The sequence below is a fragment of the Seriola lalandi genome, unplaced genomic scaffold (assembly GCF_002814215.2).
Source record: "Seriola lalandi dorsalis isolate HSWRI2012SDOR001 ecotype SW California unplaced genomic scaffold, Sedor1 jcf7180002054784, whole genome shotgun sequence".
Taxonomy (NCBI): Eukaryota; Metazoa; Chordata; class Actinopteri; order Carangiformes; family Carangidae; genus Seriola; species Seriola lalandi.
Window position 1 is genome coordinate 1,989,174 of NW_019525337.1, and position 17,937 is coordinate 2,007,110.

At 41.1% G+C, this 17,937-nt stretch overlaps 2 protein-coding genes across 10 annotated transcripts in view; both read left to right on the forward strand.

Moving 5' to 3' along the window:
- Positions 1-9,822, forward strand: part of nadsyn1 (NAD synthetase 1) — a 32,721-nt gene extending 22,899 nt beyond the window's left edge. For all 8 annotated transcript variants that reach the window (XM_023425518.2, XM_087179104.1, XM_023425516.2 and 5 more), the window contains 12 exons: positions 1,447-1,518; positions 2,111-2,235; positions 2,372-2,420; positions 2,527-2,629; positions 3,571-3,739; positions 3,842-3,977; positions 4,176-4,282; positions 6,230-6,361; positions 6,610-6,679; positions 8,564-8,692; positions 9,009-9,185; positions 9,306-9,822. In XM_023425518.2, the coding sequence (XP_023281286.1) occupies positions 1,447-1,518; positions 2,111-2,235; positions 2,372-2,420; positions 2,527-2,629; positions 3,571-3,739; positions 3,842-3,977; positions 4,176-4,282; positions 6,230-6,361; positions 6,610-6,679; positions 8,564-8,692; positions 9,009-9,185; positions 9,306-9,341 (1,305 nt within the window). In that variant the 3' untranslated portion in view covers positions 9,342-9,822. The remainder of the gene's footprint in view (positions 1-1,446; positions 1,519-2,110; positions 2,236-2,371; positions 2,421-2,526; positions 2,630-3,570; positions 3,740-3,841; positions 3,978-4,175; positions 4,283-6,229; positions 6,362-6,609; positions 6,680-8,563; positions 8,693-9,008; positions 9,186-9,305) is intronic.
- A 1,683-nt stretch (positions 9,823-11,505) lies between these two features.
- Positions 11,506-17,937, forward strand: part of tpcn2 (two pore segment channel 2) — a 45,031-nt gene continuing 38,599 nt past the window's right edge. The window contains exon 1 of one of the 2 annotated variants that reach the window (XM_087179102.1): positions 11,506-11,850. In XM_087179102.1, coding sequence (XP_087035228.1) covers positions 11,700-11,850 — 151 coding nt within the window. In that variant the 5' untranslated portion in view covers positions 11,506-11,699. The remainder of the gene's footprint in view (positions 11,851-17,937) is intronic. The other variant, XM_023425545.2, reaches the window with a different exon arrangement.

Consider the following 17,937-nt stretch of genomic DNA (forward strand, 5'->3'; position numbering starts at 1 on the left):
GGTAAGAAAGGGTGTTAAAGGTGAGAGTGTTGTTTTCTCTTGTGAGAGAAGATGAACCAGGAGTGTGAATCCTGGTGGTTTAGCACCTTGATGGCTAAATGTTCCTTTTCATGTTATTTGATAAGAGGTGGCACCCTCCTATCAATCCCGGATGAGTGTCAGGGATGAAACATGAATTCATTGTCAGTCTGTGGGGGAGAGTTGTGTTTGTCTCCCATTTGGTGCAGGAGTGTTGGTTCAGAATGAGTTCGATGAGCTAGCCATAAATTCCGATGGTATCTTCAAAAGCTAGTCTATTGGTGAGGGGAACTCATTTCGTCCCTGTTTTCTATCCATGTGATGGTTTGATGATGGGAAAGTGGACATGGGAGGCTCCCCATATCCTCCAGAGCACCCCAGTGTCCTTACCATAAATCTGGTGTCTGGTCACTGGCGTCCACCAGTGTCCGCTACACATGCACAGTCATTAAATTTGAATCATCATATATACACATCAATTAGTTGTCCTCCATAACCCTCTGGCAACAACAGTAATCTGAGTTTAAGTAAGTTTACTTCTTGGAAAATGTTAACACTGAAGTTAATTTGATATCAACAACATTTACTCAACACTGCTTGCAAAACCTGCAATCTCGTTTCCAATGTGCTCATTCTTACTTTCACTCTCATTCTTCTCCCCTCCTACTTTTTTCCCTCCCTGCTTCTGACTTTAGACTGTCATTTGTAGACACTGCACAACCTTTTGGCTTTTTTGTGGGACTACATGCATAATCTGATCATTTTAAATCAAACAGCTGCCTGTTACATTTATAGGGGTTACAACCTGTAGATTAAAAAGACTGTAGGATATGATACAAAGACTAGACTTGTTTTCATATTTCTTTTTTTTTTTAGTCAGTGATGAAGTTTGGTCGTGGTAAACACCAACATTTCAAACTAAATGAATCTTTCTTTATTTCTAAACCTTCAAACATGGACTTCAGATCAGGTGAAGAGTCTTTTGCCTCATCTTTATTTTCAAACATAGAAATGAAATGGAGTCAAACGTACAATATTTGTCTTTTAAGTGTAGTGGAGTAAAGGCCAGAAGTTGACAAAAGAAAATACTCAAGTAAAGAACAGATACTGGAAAAATATACTTAAGTACAGTACTGAAGTAAATGTACTTAGTTACTGTCCAGCCCTGTGTGTGAGGAGTCAAATCCAGCTCACAATGTACCTGCAAGTTAGTGCAACAAGTGTTGTGTGTAGGTGTCCTGTGTGTGCAAGTGTGTTGGTGTGTGTTGCAGAGCAGGCAGAAATTGCAATGATGATGTCACAAGAGCCACACTGTTCTCTCTCTCTCTCTCTCTCTCTCTCCCTCTATCTCTATCTCTCTCTATCTCTCTCTTTCCCTTCCCCTTCCCCTTCTCTGTGTGTGTGTGTGTCTTTGTTGGTGTGTTGTAGGAGGTGATTACAGCAACGGTCGACCTTGAGGATGTGCGTAGCTACAGAGGAGAACTGTGTCAGCCTCTCATGGTGAGACAGCGCCACCTTCCAGCCTTTCTAGAGCTCACGAATCACCAAGTTTTATTGTGTCACAGTTTCATTTGTCTGCTACTTTGTGTTGACCTGCCTTAAAAATTCCTCTTCCTGCTGAGCAGCAAACAGCAGCAAATTTCAACCCCAGTACAGTTGTCATGGAGGAGGAAATTAGCTATAGAGACCAAAACTGTTTTTGTAACAGGCTGCAAACATGTTTATTTCTGCTGTAAATTTGGACATTTTAACATGGGAGTCTATGGGGATTGACTCATAGTTGGATCCAGACTCTGGTCATCTGCATTTTTTTCTCAATTCAATGTTGGTTTCATGATTCAGCTCCAGAGGTTGATGTCAGGGAGTTGGTGGAAACTAAAACAGAACACACTGAAAAAAGCACAGCTCTGAATGGATGTTAAACTTGCTCTGTGATCTTACTTAAAGTTTACTCTCTTAACTTTCATGTTTTAGTTTGTTCAGTTAAACAGCTTTAACAGAAGCAGAAAATCTTCTCTGTTTCTTGATCACTGTTTGATTGATTAACTGTTGGTCGTGTCTCTCTGTTTCCTCTGTCCCTTCTCTGTTGTAGGAGAGTGAACATAAACCTTGCCACAGGGTCAAAGTTGACTTCCCTTTATCCACTTGTGATGATTTCTACCTGCCCACTCACCAACCAATAATGTGGCACTTTCATACACCAGAGGAAGAGATCAGGTACAAAATACATTTTATCTTGTACATAATGTATTTTTCTTGACACAAAACCAGAATTATCTTTTATCTTTGTTAAATCAAAGAAACCATCTATTAATAACTCCTCTGTATAGCTGTTGACATCTGTGTTGTTCAGTCTAGGGCCAGCCTGCTGGCTGTGGGACTACCTGAGGAGAAGTGGACAGGTGAGGAGGAACACACGCTGAAAACAGTGCTGCTGTACTGTGTAGATGTGTGTAGATCCTGACATGATGGCGTCTGTGCTGGTTCTGGTTCTGATCTGTGCTCCAGGCTGGTTTCCTGCTGCCTCTGAGTGGAGGCGTCGACAGCTCCTCCACCGCCTGTCTTGTCCACTCGATGTGTGTGCTGCTCTGCCAGGCTGTAGAGGACGGCAGTGAGTGTGGATCACTTTGCTTCACAGATTCTCTCAAAGTTATTGCTCACACATGTTATTGTAAAGGAGAAGGCTAGTAATAGGCTCGGGTCGATATTTGATAATACAAATATTGCAATATTTCCCACCATTATCAATATTTTTCATAATATCAAGACATATTTTTCGTTTATTCGTCTTGCACTGTCTGTCCTGTTGCTGAGTCTGACCCTTATTTCACTGCTTTGCTTCCTGTATATTAAACCTTGGCATGTGACAAACTGCTGTTTAGTGGCAGCATCACTTACCATACCATACCTGAAACATAAAATAGAATGATAGAATTATATATTATAAAAAATACCTTAATCATAAAATATAATAATATAATCATACATTAAAAAAACTGAATTATAAAATATAATTATGTAATTATACTGTACATAATTTTAAAAATGACATAACATAATAACATAAAATACAACAATATAGTCATAAATTAAGAAAATATATACAATATATGGTGAAACCCAGTAATACAATAATAATGTATATTGCAATATTTTTGGCTGGACTTTATCGACAGTCCCACACACACTGCCCTGCTGCCTCAAAGACTCACTGAAGCACCAAATGTGTATTCATCCACCACTTGACGTGGTCCGTATCAAATGTCTGAGCAGTTGTTTCCTGTTGTACAAGAATCTATATGTAGAGTACATTTCAGCTGGTGATGTGTTGATGTGACACATTTAGACACTAATTTGAGAAAGAAAAGATGAATACAGCTCAGAACTCTGAACTTTCAGTATGCTACAGTGATGCCATCAGACAGGCTTTTATCTATTACTTTCAGACCCTGATTGTATAAGGATGTGAGGGATCTGGCTGTAGATGGTGATGCTACAGCCCACATTGTGATACAATATGAAAAATGTGAAGAAACCATGTCTCTCTCTCAGACACACAAGTCCTGAAAGACATCCGCAGGGTGGTTGGGGATGACTCCTACTGTCCCCAACAGGCAAAGGAGTTGTGTGGCCGCATCTTTACCACCTGCTACATGGCCAGCGAAAACTCCTCTGAGGACACACGCAACAGGGCCAAAGAGCTGGCCAGTCAGATTGGCAGGTAAATACATGACAGAAAAGGACAGACTATAGTAGTAGGTTCTAATTCTGTTTACCTAGTCATTCTTTTAGCCGCTTCATCCTTTTTCATCCTGTTTTGCAGCTCACACATGAATATTAATATAGACATGGCAGTGAAAGGCATTCTGGGTATCTTCTCAGCGGTTACTGGGAGGTGGCCTCAGTTTCATGCCAATGGAGGAAGTCACAGAGAAAACCTGGCTCTGCAGAATGTACAGGTCCGACTCACTCACTTTGAGACTGTTGTCTCATTGTCTCACTTCACAGACACACTCTGACAGTTTAACCACAGACTTCACACTGTTGCTGCAGGAACACAACTGTGACTTACTCACTTCCTGTGTGTGTGTGTGTGTGTGTGTGTGTGTGTGTGTGTGTGTGTGTGTGTGTGTGTGTGTGTGTGTTCGTGTTCCCAGGCCCGGGTCAGGATGGTCCTGGCCTACCTGTTTGCTCAGCTGAGTCTGTGGGCCTCAGGTAGACCAGGGGGACTGCTGGTGCTGGGCTCAGCCAATGTAGATGAGAGGTATCAGCTAACCACACACACATCTGTGATGTCTCATGTTACTGTCTGCAAAAAATAGTTTCAGAGGAGACACAGGTTCCAGGTGGAGACACTACATCACACTGTGAGATGGGTCCTCTGATGGTTGATCAGGAGCTTTGGAGACCAAACACAGTCTACAACTGGTAGAATCTGAAATTTCTTTCATTGTGAGTGTCTACAAACCAACCAATCAGGACACAGTATAAAATGATGCACAACACACAGGCCAGTACAATGCTCTGAAGAAAGTGTTTGGGGGGAAAAGGTCACATACATGCACAAAAACCAAAAGAATGGAGGCAAAACAAACAGAAGCTTTTATGGGACTTTGGGTGAATAGATGAGTCAGAATTTATAAACCACAGAGTATGCATCTAATCTCATGTACTTTTTTATATTTTTTATATCTTTATATTCATAAGTTATAAGTTATTTTTATGTCACTTTTTTTGCCTTAATTCTGGTAGAGATAGTGAGGGACAGGAAAGTTAGGGAAAACCTGGGCCAGACTGGAACCAGGGCTACTGCTGTCAGGACTAAGCCTTCATGGTACGCGCTCAACTTTTTCTACTGTTATCACAGCACTGTGATTCCGTGTTTCACTGCACATTCTGACGTGACTTAAACTGATATAGCAAGATGTTATCAGCCCAATCTTCTGTAGTTACATGTAATAAACACAGTTGTTGCTGTCACACAGTCTGAGGACCAGTGTCCAGACAGACAACATCAATGCATGAAAAAAGCAGCGTTCTCTCAGTGCAAGCTCAGAAAGGTGCTGCTAGTCAAACACATGCAGATGACACTCTTGATAGATTACTTTGTAATGTGAATAATAATCATTCCTCCTGTTTACCTCTTGATTGTCAAGACAGAGGATGAAATGATTGTGGCAGTGATAATTTTTCAGAGTTGTAAATAGTATTATAAACCACTGTGCTGGGTGTTCTGTTAGTCAAACTGTCCATCTTGGATTGTATTGTCACACTGGTACTAGGCTTGGGTAATATTCCAAAATTTGATATCTTGATACAGTCCAGCCCAAATATCGTAATATCCCTTATGATATGATATTATTGTTATATTATTGTATTTTATGTGGCAGGTATAAGTGATGCTGAGTTTTATTTGTCACATGACAAGGTTCAGTGTACAGTAAGCCAAGCAGTGACATGAAGGTCAGACTCTGTGCAAAAAATGTAAATATATTAATATTTAACTCTGGTGCAGAGAGCCAGAGTTAGCATTAGCACAACCACTAACACTGTGTCAGGCACTACCAGTTACAAGCTAACAAACAACATAAACAAATAAAAGATGCTAACTATGTTAACCGTTCTGATATGTCTGCTAGTCTCTGATTCTGGTCTGAATAGACTCCTGAGTCTGGGTCTGACTGAGACTCAAACATGTGGCTGGGTCTCTCGGATGTTTCCTCCTCTAACCATCTTGATACTCTCTGCTCTTTCCCCTTTCAACTTGGAGCAAGCAGTTTGTGGGCGGGGCACAAGGCCTGATCCAGGTTTCTCAATCAGGAAGTAAGAGTAGACGAGCTTCAGACCGAGTTTTTATGTGAGAAAATCATTTTAAACTAAACATGCATCATAGCAGAGAAGTTCTACAGAGTTTAAAATACATCTGGAGAGGCTTTAACAAATGCCAAGGCTCTGAGTTGATTTTGATGATGAATCAGTGGGTGTGTGAAAAGAAGGAAAAAGATAAATCTTACCACATATGAAATTGACTTTCATGAGTAGGGAAATGTTTGTTGTTAATGTAAGCTGTAAGCAGAGGATTTACTGATGCTACAATGGTTTATGTTTGGTGTAAGGAGGTTTTTCACCTGCTCACTGCAGCTGAATGTCTGTTCTTTACACAGACCACATTGTTTATGAAAGTAGTCACAGCCTAACTTGTCTTGCTCAGTCTCACAGGGTACTTCACCAAGTATGATTGCTCCAGTGCTGACATCAACCCAATAGGAGGCATCAGCAAGACAGATCTGAAGGGTTTCCTGCTGTACTGTGCTGAGCAGTTCCAGCTCAGTGCTCTGAGAGGGTGAGGACAGACGCGTTAGAGCTGACAACATAGACACCAAACGTGTCCCAGTGTTTCACCCTCTGCACTGAACATAAAGAGTAATCCTTCAGCAGTGGAGCACCAGGTTTTATGGGAAATATGACAAATCAGGAGTGTTCAGGTCTCATGCAGCAGTCTGTATTTCATTAAAACTTTGTCATATACCGTAATCACATGCAGCCTCTGGTGTGGTTTTCAGTTTGTCAGTGGTTCTGTTTCATCTGCAGAATCTTGGCTGCTCCACCCACAGCTGAACTGGAGCCACTCACAGATGGACAGGTCTCACAGACAGACGAGGTAAGATACAGCTGCCGCTGAACTTGTTACTTGTAGGATTATTTGAGTTTTTTTTTTTTAATATGTGTATTATTTTGCTGTATAGCCAGAATGCAATCTTACAAATGGAGAATAAGGAGAAAAGATAAATAAATTAATGAAAAAGAAAAACCCCACAAACACAGCACATCGTACATAACCACAGGGCTACAGCCACAATTAAATTATGTGCAAGGGAATATTTCTTTAAAAAGAACAACATTATATTTATATATTACAGAACCTTTTGAGAGAAAAAAGAGAAACGCAATACACAGCATGGTGCTTTACATTGGACTCAACACATTAATTCTTACTCTAAAAGAATTTCAGCACAGAGTTCCAGATCTTCTCAAACATACTTCCTCTATCTTCATTGTCAAATCTCTCCAGTCTCTCAAGTCTCTCCAGGTGTAGTGTGTTTGTCATTTATCCCAAACACAAATCATATGTGGTAGAGTCCAGCTTCCACATTTGTAAAATTAACTTCTCTGCATTTACTTTCCAAACCAGACAGCCATTTTTTTCATATTTATTGGCAGAAGATAAAGAGCTAGTTGCTCCTTGAATCTCAGCTTGAATCAGCTGATCTGGTTCCCGGTGTTTCCCAAAAGTCCCTGAAAAACTGGGGAAAACTAGAAAATACTTTTCTAATGGGAGTTAAAATTACTTGCAAGAGTGTGTTAGATTACTTATTCTAGATTTACACCAATTACAAAAAGGTGAAACATCAGAAAAAAATGATGTAACTTTTATGGAACACTCATCCCAGACCTCATCATTCAGTTGTACATTCAGTTCATTCGCTCATACCTGCTTAATTGATGTGCTTAAGCACATCAATGTCTACTATGTTTGTCTACTCCCATTAAGATTGATCCATCACCTAAAACAAATCAGGAGCTGAATGAAATCTCATAGATGATCATATTCATCCTGGCCCAGAATGATTGAACTTTAGCAATAAATGATGGGACCTTCCTCTTACTTGTATTTCAGTTTGTCGTGTCTCTAAACCAAGCAGCATAATCCTAAACTGAACCTTTGTTCCTACAAATCTTGTCCCACTCCTCATCATCCAGTGTCAGGTTCAGATCCAATCACCATGACTTCTTCAGAGCTGATAAAGCCCCATTACCCAATCAACATGGGATAATACGCAGTTCCCATAATTCATTGGTACTTTATCTTATAACTCCATTTCCTTTCCTCCTTCTCCAGTTTCCTCCATCATTCCATTTTTTAACACAAAATGTTGTTAGGGAAAATTCTTATCATCTGTGGTGAAGAAAGAGCACTGGAATCCAAGATGTTATGTTGAGGATGTTTATTGAAGCTTGGCCAAGGAGAAAAGAGGAATCATCAATACAGTCCCCTGTTCATGATGTCACCTCAAATCTGAAGCAGGAAACCCTGAGGAGATTTTTTATACACTTAGAGAGATTACTATAGATAGCATACCTCCATAATTGGTCAAATATCTAAAATAAGAGGAAGAAGAGGGATGTGTGAATACACTATTGGCTCTTTAACCATAATCCTGATCCTGATCCTAATACTGACCATCCAAGGTCTTCTGTTATCAATCGTGGCACCAGCAGTATCAGCAGCAAACCACAGCTGCATCTGGAGGAGCCGCCTGAGTGTCTCCAAGCCTGTAACATTTAATGCAGGAGCTGTGGCACAGCAACCTAGGGCCTCACACTTACCTTTCACCCTGAATCAGTCATTCATTAGGACAAGGCAAAATTTCCTCACGAATATCGAAATCATTGCATTATAAGTTGCATTGTTGTGTCAAATATAAGGTTGAAAGTAACAGGACATGTCTGTAGAGTGCCTCTGTTCTTCTCTGACCACCCTCAGGCAGACATGGGGATGACCTACTCTGAGTTATCAGTGATTGGGCGGCTGAGGAAGATCTCCAAGTGTGGCCCCTTCAGTATGTTCTGTAAACTCATTCACATGTGGAAGGAAGTGCTCTCACCTACAGAGGTCAGTCAGCTCCTTCACAATGTGGGTTTAACCCTCCATCAGAGGAAGTTAATCTTAAACTCAGCCACATAAAAGAAAGAGGAGATTTTCTATAAATCTGTAAAACATTATTCATTCTTCAAATGTTTATTTTCCCTGGTTACAGCATGGGTTCACCATTAAAGAAATACAGTTTTCCTGGAAGTAGAAACAGTGTACAGAATATTGAATTATTTTTTATTATTATTAGTCATCAATATTGTGCATTTATCAGTGGCTGCCAAGATTTTTAATCTCAAAATATTTAGTAATAAAATAAAAATAAAATCTTCTTCAGGTGGCTCAGAAGGTGAAGCACTTCTTCTGGATGTACTCAGTGAACCGCCACAAGATGACCACGGTGACGCCGTCTTACCATGCCGAGAGCTACAGTCCTGATGACAACCGCTTTGACCTACGACCTTTCCTCTACAACACACACTGGACCTGGCAGTTCAGGTGCATCGACACCCAGGTAGACTTTAGGGACTTCTTCTCATTTTCATGTTACTAGAGCAGGTTAGACAAAGGAACAAGACAAATGAACAAACATCTTAAAGAAGCTGTTTCCATGTCTTCTTCTTCTGTTCCACAGGTGTCCCAGATGACAGCGAACACCTCAAAGCAATAACACCTGAGGTTTTCAGAGCCCAGTTAAAATCCATCAGAACATTCAGATCATTTAGTTTGTACCACTCACAGTAAAGTCGAACACTCTGTACTGTGAGCCAGGGGGCTGAGACTTGATTTAAAAAAAAGAAAAAAAAGAAAAGAAAAGTCCTGCAGCCATTTGTCTACAAACATGCAACAAAAGTAATCAACACACAGGAAATGAAAGTAACCTGATATGAGATCAATACTAACTTAAATCAATATTTTATATCAAATATATTTGAAAGTCTGACCTGATGTTGCCAATGTGACTGAAGCCACTGCTGCTAGAGTCAATGGCTTATTTATCCTGTATGTGATCTATTATAACATCAGAAAAACTTTAATTCATTTGCTTGATAGTTATGATACAATATTTACAGTTACACCTGAACGACTTTTGATTTGCTTTAGTATAATCATAAAAATGTATTTTGAATAAATATTACATAAATATAAAATTCAGTTTGTACATTTGTTATAGAAACATGATTCTATTAAAACATGGACTGTAGTATAGCTACAAAAAATGCTATTTACATTATTGTCTTTTAACAAATGGAAAAATATTTGGGTTTAAGGTTAATTATATGTAGTTGTGTAGTTGTATAGGATTGGTTTTGGTTTCTCTGAGTGATTACCTGAAATTTAAAAAAAAAAAAAATTAATTGGATCACTCAAAAAACAGTCAGCCAATCTCTTCTGATTGGCTCACTGATCTGTTGTTACTAGAGTTCCAGAATGAAGCCTGAGAGAGGAGAGAAAACTACACTGAGATGATTGTCAGTAGGGTTCATCCTCTGGAGACCATGAACAGAATGTCAATTAGTAATGCATTCATTAGTCGATGAGATATTTCCATCAGGACCAAAGTAGTGCACTGACAGACAAACCAACATTATTGCCACAGTGCTGAAAAAACAAAGATTTCTGTTACAAATAATCTGATTGTTTCTGTATCATATTAGATTAGATTAGATTACATTAACTTTATTTATCCCACAACTGGGAAATTCATATTATTATATTATTCATATTAAAATATGTGAATGGAAAGAGAGAAGAGGTGAAAATATTTTGAAAGTAGCACCACAACATTTCATTCATTATGAGGTTAAAGATAGTTTCACAGTTTTCCAGGTCAATCTTAAAACAAAAGTTAATTGATGCAAATGAATGCACCTTGGTGCATTAATATGAGTATAATATAGGGCTGGTCCTTATATATCGTATATGTGAATGTCCAGCAGTCTGTGTCTTAAGGTGATTAAAACCTCATCTCAATCGATTTACACTCTTCACCATGGACTTGATGATGAGTCATTTCAGAATAGATACAACTTCTAAAATGCTGGTTATGAGATGACGCAGTCCACAGCAGCTCATCCTCAGTGTCTGCTTCTGCTGAGAGTGAACTGATCTGAATGCAGGTAACACACTGACTATAGATGAGTTCCTCAACAAACCCCATGTCTAATAACCCTAACGGTCACTTTAATCTGGACTCCAGACTAAACGTTTTGGTCCAATCGGCTTCCTTTACATTAGAGTCAAAGGAGAATACACGCAGTACCATTTTACAATAAAAACTACCCTTATAAAGGATTCATAAATGGTTTATAATTTGGTTATTAATTCAGTTAACACTTTATAAATCGTCAAACAATTCTAAACGACTTATAACAGTTTTCATACATTGATGCAGACTCACTATTGGGCAAGATCAAGTTAATGCATTCTAATCATTAATCTTACTATTGTTTTACTATACTCTCTATAACTGGTAAAATGAGCCTTATAGAAACTTATTAATAATGATTATGTGTTTTACCCTTTATAATAAGGTCCTTTTACAAGTTATAAATGTAAGTAACTGATAAATAAAGATGCTGACAGTGGTTCCTTGCTAGTAAATATGTGATGAAGCAGCAGGTACAAATTATGAATGATGGAGAAAACAAAGAAAGTAATGAGATATGAGGCTTAACTGTACAGATACATATGGGCTCATTATTTGTCCTCAGAGACCTTGTCCTCACTCTGTCTCTGACAGTAAGTGACTGTAACCTGCAGCATGTGCTCTGTGCTGTGGGAGGAGTCCGTTTTTTAAGTCAGTGTAAAGTGATACCAAAGTAGGGAGGGAGGAGCGAAGCAGAGGGGCGACTTCCTAAAACCAGTCAGCAACCTACAAGTGCACTTGTTGTTTGAGAACTTTTAAAGTTTGTATCGTCAGTGACTGAACTGGACTGAACTCCGGCTCAGCTCCGGCACAACACCGTCTCTACTGGTCGCACTCTGCCGCTGAGGAGCGGTACAGGACCTACTGTAGATTTCCTGGATGGAAACAGAGAGTCTGCTGACTGGGAGTGTCAACGGAGCCCCCGGGGATTATGGCTCCCGTTCGGGCCCAGATAGCGAAAGGGCCCTAAGCAGCAGACGGATGTCGTATTCTGTCGCCCGGGAGTCGTGTAGTGTCGAGAGGGACACAGGTGAGTGGGGAAGGGTGGTGGGGGGGAGTGCGTGGGGTGTAAAGTAATGTAAAGTACATTACAAGATACACTTACAAGACAGATTAATACACGATTGCACCATAGGAGCACATTGCGGTACATCACGTTACCTAGATGTTAATTTTTTGTAAACTCAGATTCAGAGTAGTTAGTAGGACAAGGAGTAGTCCCAGTTTTCATACAGCTGTAGTACACAGTCACTTCATTGGGGACAGCTACGGCTAAACACACTGATGCTGCACGTTCATTCAGCCAGATCCCAAAGGTGTTCTACTGAACTGAGACCTGGGGACTGTGGAGACCATTAAAGTTCACCAAGCTCACCGCCATGTTGATGAAACAGGTTTGTGACATGGCGCATTATCCTTCTCGAAGTAGCCATTAGAAGATGGTGAACTGTGACCATGAAGGGATGATCAGCAACAATAATCAGATAGACTAGTATTCAAATGTCACTTGGTTTGTATATCTATCTACCTGTTAAGGAGCCTTATGTGTTTTCAGAGAACACTCTTCACACTATTACACCAGCAGCAGCAGCAGTCTGAACCTTTGTCACAAGGCAGGTTACCATCTGCTGCCTCAGCACAAATCCTGAACGATTAATAGAATTTGCGATAAAATCACAATAAGATAAAACAAGATTTTCTAACTGCAAAGGCTGAAATTACACTCTGGTCACGTGACATGCAAGTGAGAGTAGAGCAGTCGGCTAAAAGAGGGAGCAACAACTTGGCATGCTACCCTTTGACCTTTTGTACAATGGCCTCAGGCTCGACAGAAGCTGGCACTGTGGAAACTTAAGTGTCAAAGAGGAGCAATACGTCGGTTGTGTCAAACTATTTTGGCTTTAAAAAAGAAGATGCTGCACAGCGCCAGGTATTGTGCAGAACCTGCCTTGCTACCGTTGCTACCTCACGGGGCAACACTACTAACCTGTATCAGCACTTAAAAAAACACCACAAAGCCATGTACAATAGTTGCATGGCTAAAATGCTGACCACCAGTGTGTCAAGTAAGCCAAATACCACCCGACAAGGATCACTGATGGAAATGTTTGAAAGCATACGTCCATATGAACCACGTTCAAAACAGCATGGGCAAATTACTAAGTGTTTGTGAGTCTGTGTCCACTGCAGCTTCAGTGTTCTTGGTGACAGGAAGTGAAATCTGACGTGGTCTTCTACTGTTCTAGGTTGGACATTGGTCACTCTGAAGCTTTTGTGCTCAGTGAAGTTGTAAAGAGTGGTTATCTGAGTGACTGTAACCTTTCTGTCAGCTCCAACTAGTCTGTGCATTCTCTCATCAACAGAGAGCTGCTGCTCACTGGACGCTTTTGTTGTTGCTCCATTCGCAGTAAAAATGTCTGAGACTGTTGTATGGGAAAATCAGCAGTTTCACTTTCCAGTTTCAGATGGGCAGATAATAACATATTTGCATGAAGCTGGTGTACAGCTGTTTCTGATGAAATGGCCACTGAGTGTTCTAAAATGGTTAAAATACTCATCACATTTTCGTAAAGCCAAAGGTGAGACCTTCCAATGTCTTGTTTTGTCCAACCAACCGATATAAAACAGCAAATCTTCACAGTTGAGCCGCAGGAACTACAGAACTTCTGACGTTTTTGTGATTCATACACAATCAGCTGTTTTGTCACTGTCAGGGGTTTTATTCAGTGTTACTAAAAATGAAATTAACAGTCGAACTTACATGTGAAAGCTGAGTCACTGTGTGAGCTACATACTGCAGGATTATTATGGGTTTTAGTCTATCAGGGGTATGAAGTGTATGGTCGATTTGGTATCTGTTTGCTTCTGTCACTGTTGGTGCTCATTCAGTTGTCTTACAACTAAAACAGAAAAATAATTCAAGTTGAATGAGAGCAACTCTTTCTGTATTAAAATAGACTATCATGGAGCACATAGAGATGTAGCCACTGAAGAATCATTTCAATGTGCACAGAGGTCTTTTCCAAAACAGCATTAAAACACTGATTCAGTTGAACTGTAGCAATGTAGCTAACATGCTAACAGACTAGTTAACAGGCTAGCTAGCTCACAATAAATGCCAGTGGAGAGGAGAGGCAAACCAGGCAAATGTTTGGGGCCCTTGATGGACATCTGCAAATTGTAGCTTCTGCCAATAGTCTGCATGTGTGTCCGGGGCCCCTGAGAACCTACAATTGCTTCTGCATACTGTAGAGGTCTTAACTTTCTATCCAGAAGATTTTCTACAGTTAGCAAGGAGGTTGCATAAATCAGTGATGAAAAGTCGCAGTGAAAATAACCTTTTAACTAATTTCAACTTTTTGGGAGCAACAGAATAACAGCAGAAAGAGCTGGAACAATTGTCAATTTACCACAATGAAACTAATTTGCAGAGACAAACAGAGAAACAAAAGGCAAACTGAGAAGAGCAAAAAGAAAAGCTGTATCTCACAAACCAGAAACAAGAAACACAAACCAAAAGACACACCATACAAGTTTTGATTTTAGATGCAAATCACATTTCTTTGCATTTCACGTTGCAGCTGTCGGTCTTATTTTTTTAATGATAGTAACTTCGCAGTTGCAGTTTATTATGGTTAGTTTGCAGGTGAACAGCCAAAAATTATGCCACACTTACTCACTATGTAATCAATGCTTCTGATTGAAATGTCAGGGCTGAATCTGTTCATTAAAACTGTTTGTACCCATGTTCTACAAGTGAAGCAGGTAAACAGAGTTGTGTTCTCAGAGTGTTCTTTAAAGTGATAGGATTAAAGCAGCCGTGATGTGATTGTTATTCTCAGTAGTTAAACCTCAAAAATCTATTTGTGTGTAGAAGACTAACACCACATCAATTTAAGGTACAAGAAATATGACTTTAATATGTATAGCTCTGTATGCATCCGTGTGTATTCAGTATAGACAAAATCTATGATATATTTAACCTATCTTAGCTGGGAACAGGTGGAAACTGTTGGCATGGCTCCATCGAATGTCAGCAACTACAAAGTTCACTTTATGCTGCGTACTTTAGCTTGAGATCTAGACTGATAAATTTGCCAGCAGATGTTAGCAACCACCAGTGGATGTTAGGGACATATCATCAGCTGTGTACCTCACTGTCATAGGGTGTTTTGGTTGCTTCACCCTGTTAAAAAGCCCCTTCAGGTAGATGGCAGCCGTGTTCAGGGACCAGTCCAGTTTACTGTCCAGGTGCACACCTAGGTATTTATAAGTGTGCACCATCTCAATGTCCTTCCCTCGAATGTTGACTGGCTGAAGGGTGGGACTAGACTTCTGAAAGTTGATGACTAACTCCTTGGTCTTGCAGGTGTTCAGAAGGAGGTAGTTCTTGTCGCTCCATTCACTGAAGGCCATCGTCAGATCCCTGTACTCCTCTTCCTAACCATTTCTGATACGCACCGCAATAGCTGTGTCATCTGAGTATTTCTGGATGTGGCAGGACTCAGAGTTGTATTTAAAGTCTGCCGTATATGGGGTGAACAGGAACAGAGCCAGAATGGTCCCCTGCGGAGCCCCAGTGCTGCTCATCACTGTCCCTGAGACACATTCAGGATGGGTAACATCCTGACGTTCTGTGGTCGTCTTGTGAGGTAATCCACAATCCAGGACATGAAGCAGCGATCCACCCCCATCCCTTCCAGCTTGTCTTTAAGAATGGTTGTTTGGATGGTGTTAGATGTACTGAACATAATCCTCATGTAACCACCTGGCTCATCCAAGAAACAATGGGCCCAGTGGAGCATGTAAAGGATGGTATCATCCACTCCAATATGTTCTTTGTAGGCAAACTGTAGGCTGTCAAGCGCATGTTCAACCTGTGGTTCAGAAGGTGGAGAAGCAGCCGCTCCAAGGTTTTCATGATGTGTAATGTGAAGGCCACCAGTCTGTAGTCATTTATCTCAGCCAGTTGCAATACCTTAGGGACCGGAACAAGATACATGAAGTTTTCCACAGGACCTGGGTCCAGGTCCCTCCCTGTTTGTAGACTTAAGTTAAAGATCCTCTGGAGAGGCTCAGCCAGCTGGGCTGCACAGTCCTTTAACAGCCTCAGACACACACCATCCAGACCTGTTGCCTTTCCAGGACGTAGCATCCTGAGCTCCGCCCTCACATCCTCCGTTGTAAAGGACAGGAGACTTGATCCCAGTGTGGAGGGAGTTGCAGTGTCAGGTTCTGAAGGAGATGTTGTAGGAGAAGCTGCAGTTAAAGCAGTGGGAGAGAGAACAGGTGAGGCTGTGTCAAACCTGTTGTAGAACAGGTTGAACTCATTGGCCTTGTCCACATCCCCTGATGTTGCCTGGCTGTTCTTCTCTTTAAAGCCAGTGATCCTCATCCCCTTCCACACTTCTCTGGTGTTGTTGTGCTGCAGTTTCCTCTTTACTTTCTTTTTGTAGTCCTCCTTCACCTGCTTTAATCTCCTCTCCGCTCATGTTCAACACAGCTGAGCTTCTCCCTGTCTCCATCCCTGAAGGCCTTCTCTTTCTGGTTGAGGAAGGTCTTGATGTTACCAGTGATCCAGGGTTTGTTGTTTGGAAAGCAGTGTACAGTCCTTGCTGGTATTACAGTGTCCATACAGAAGTTAATATAGTCCGTGCTACATTCAATCATTCTATCAAGGTCAGGATCCTTGCTGTAAACATTTTCCTGTGACTCCAACAGTACATTCCAATCTGTGCACTCAAAACAGTCTTTATGACACTCACTGGCCTCCGGGGTCCAGTTTCTGAATGACTGGCTGGTTGCAGCCTGCCTCAGTACACAGGGCTTGTAGGAAAGCTGAAGAAAAAACAGATTATGATCAGATCTGCCAAGTGGTGGTATAGCTGAAGCAGTGTAGGCCTCCTTGATGTTTGCATACAACAGATCAAGTGTCTTATTTTCCCTTGTGGGACAGTTAACATACTGAGTGAAGCCAGTCAGGTGAGAGTGACATGGTTAAAATCCCCTGATATTGCAATGAATGCATGAGGGTGCTGGGTCTGTACTCTTGCAACAGTCTCGTGAATGACGTCATACGTGACTGCAGGCTCTACTCATGGTTGAATTTAAACAACAATGGCGACGATGTGTGAGAACTCTCTCGGTACATAGTACGGTCTAAGACCAACTGCAAACAGTTCAGTATCCCAACAGCAGATCTTCTCCTTCACTGTGATGTGACTGGGGTTGCACCATCACAAGCAGAACCAGTCCTCCATCTTTATTCTTCCCACTTGCTCTATTGTCTCTGTCTGCTTGTACTGCAGTGTAAATCCACACAATGGTCGGGAGTGTTGACGTTTAACCATGCCTCTGCAGTGTTTCCTCTAGGATTTTTTTCAGCAGTGGGGGGCATGCTATCCGGGGGGGGTAGAGTCAGTGGCAAAGTTTGCACCCAGGCTCATCTCTCTCCCCTGCACCTTCACCCAGCTCTCCCGCTGCTGTGCTCTGCTCTCCTCCACTTTGTTTAACAACTCCTCCCTGTCTAATGTTACTTGTCTAATAAGATTACATTAAAAGTGTGAGTAACGTAACGCTAACAGCGTTATATAATTTACACTCACATCACATCTGATTACAAGTGTGAACATTAAAATACTATTTTTTACCTAACATCATCATTTACGAGTCAGTAAAAGGCTTATGATAGGCTACCTGACTAGCGTCTTCTTCATCTGTTGCCTTTCTCTTCTTAGAGAAGTATCTGAACAAGCTCATCTGAAATTCAGTCAGCAGTTAATACATAATGACGTGTAGATATTAGCTTCAGTGTTTCCTCTACATTCATTTAGCAGTGGCGGCCCGCCACTGCTAAATCATAGCCGCCACGCCTTCAAATTTCTTTTCTTTTTTTTTTATTGTCGCAAATGCACCACCGCCACATCTCTCCACCTTCAGAGCACAGCCTGTGTGATGATGAGCGCAACAGCGGGTGGAGGGGAGGGAGGGAGTGGGGTGGTTGGGGGATCCTATTGGAGTTAATTACTCGCGAGAGCGCGGCCTTGAAAGTGACGTCACGTCAGGCACCAGGTGAGAGTCAGAGAAGTGTAGTCGTGAGGAATAAGGCAGCGAATTA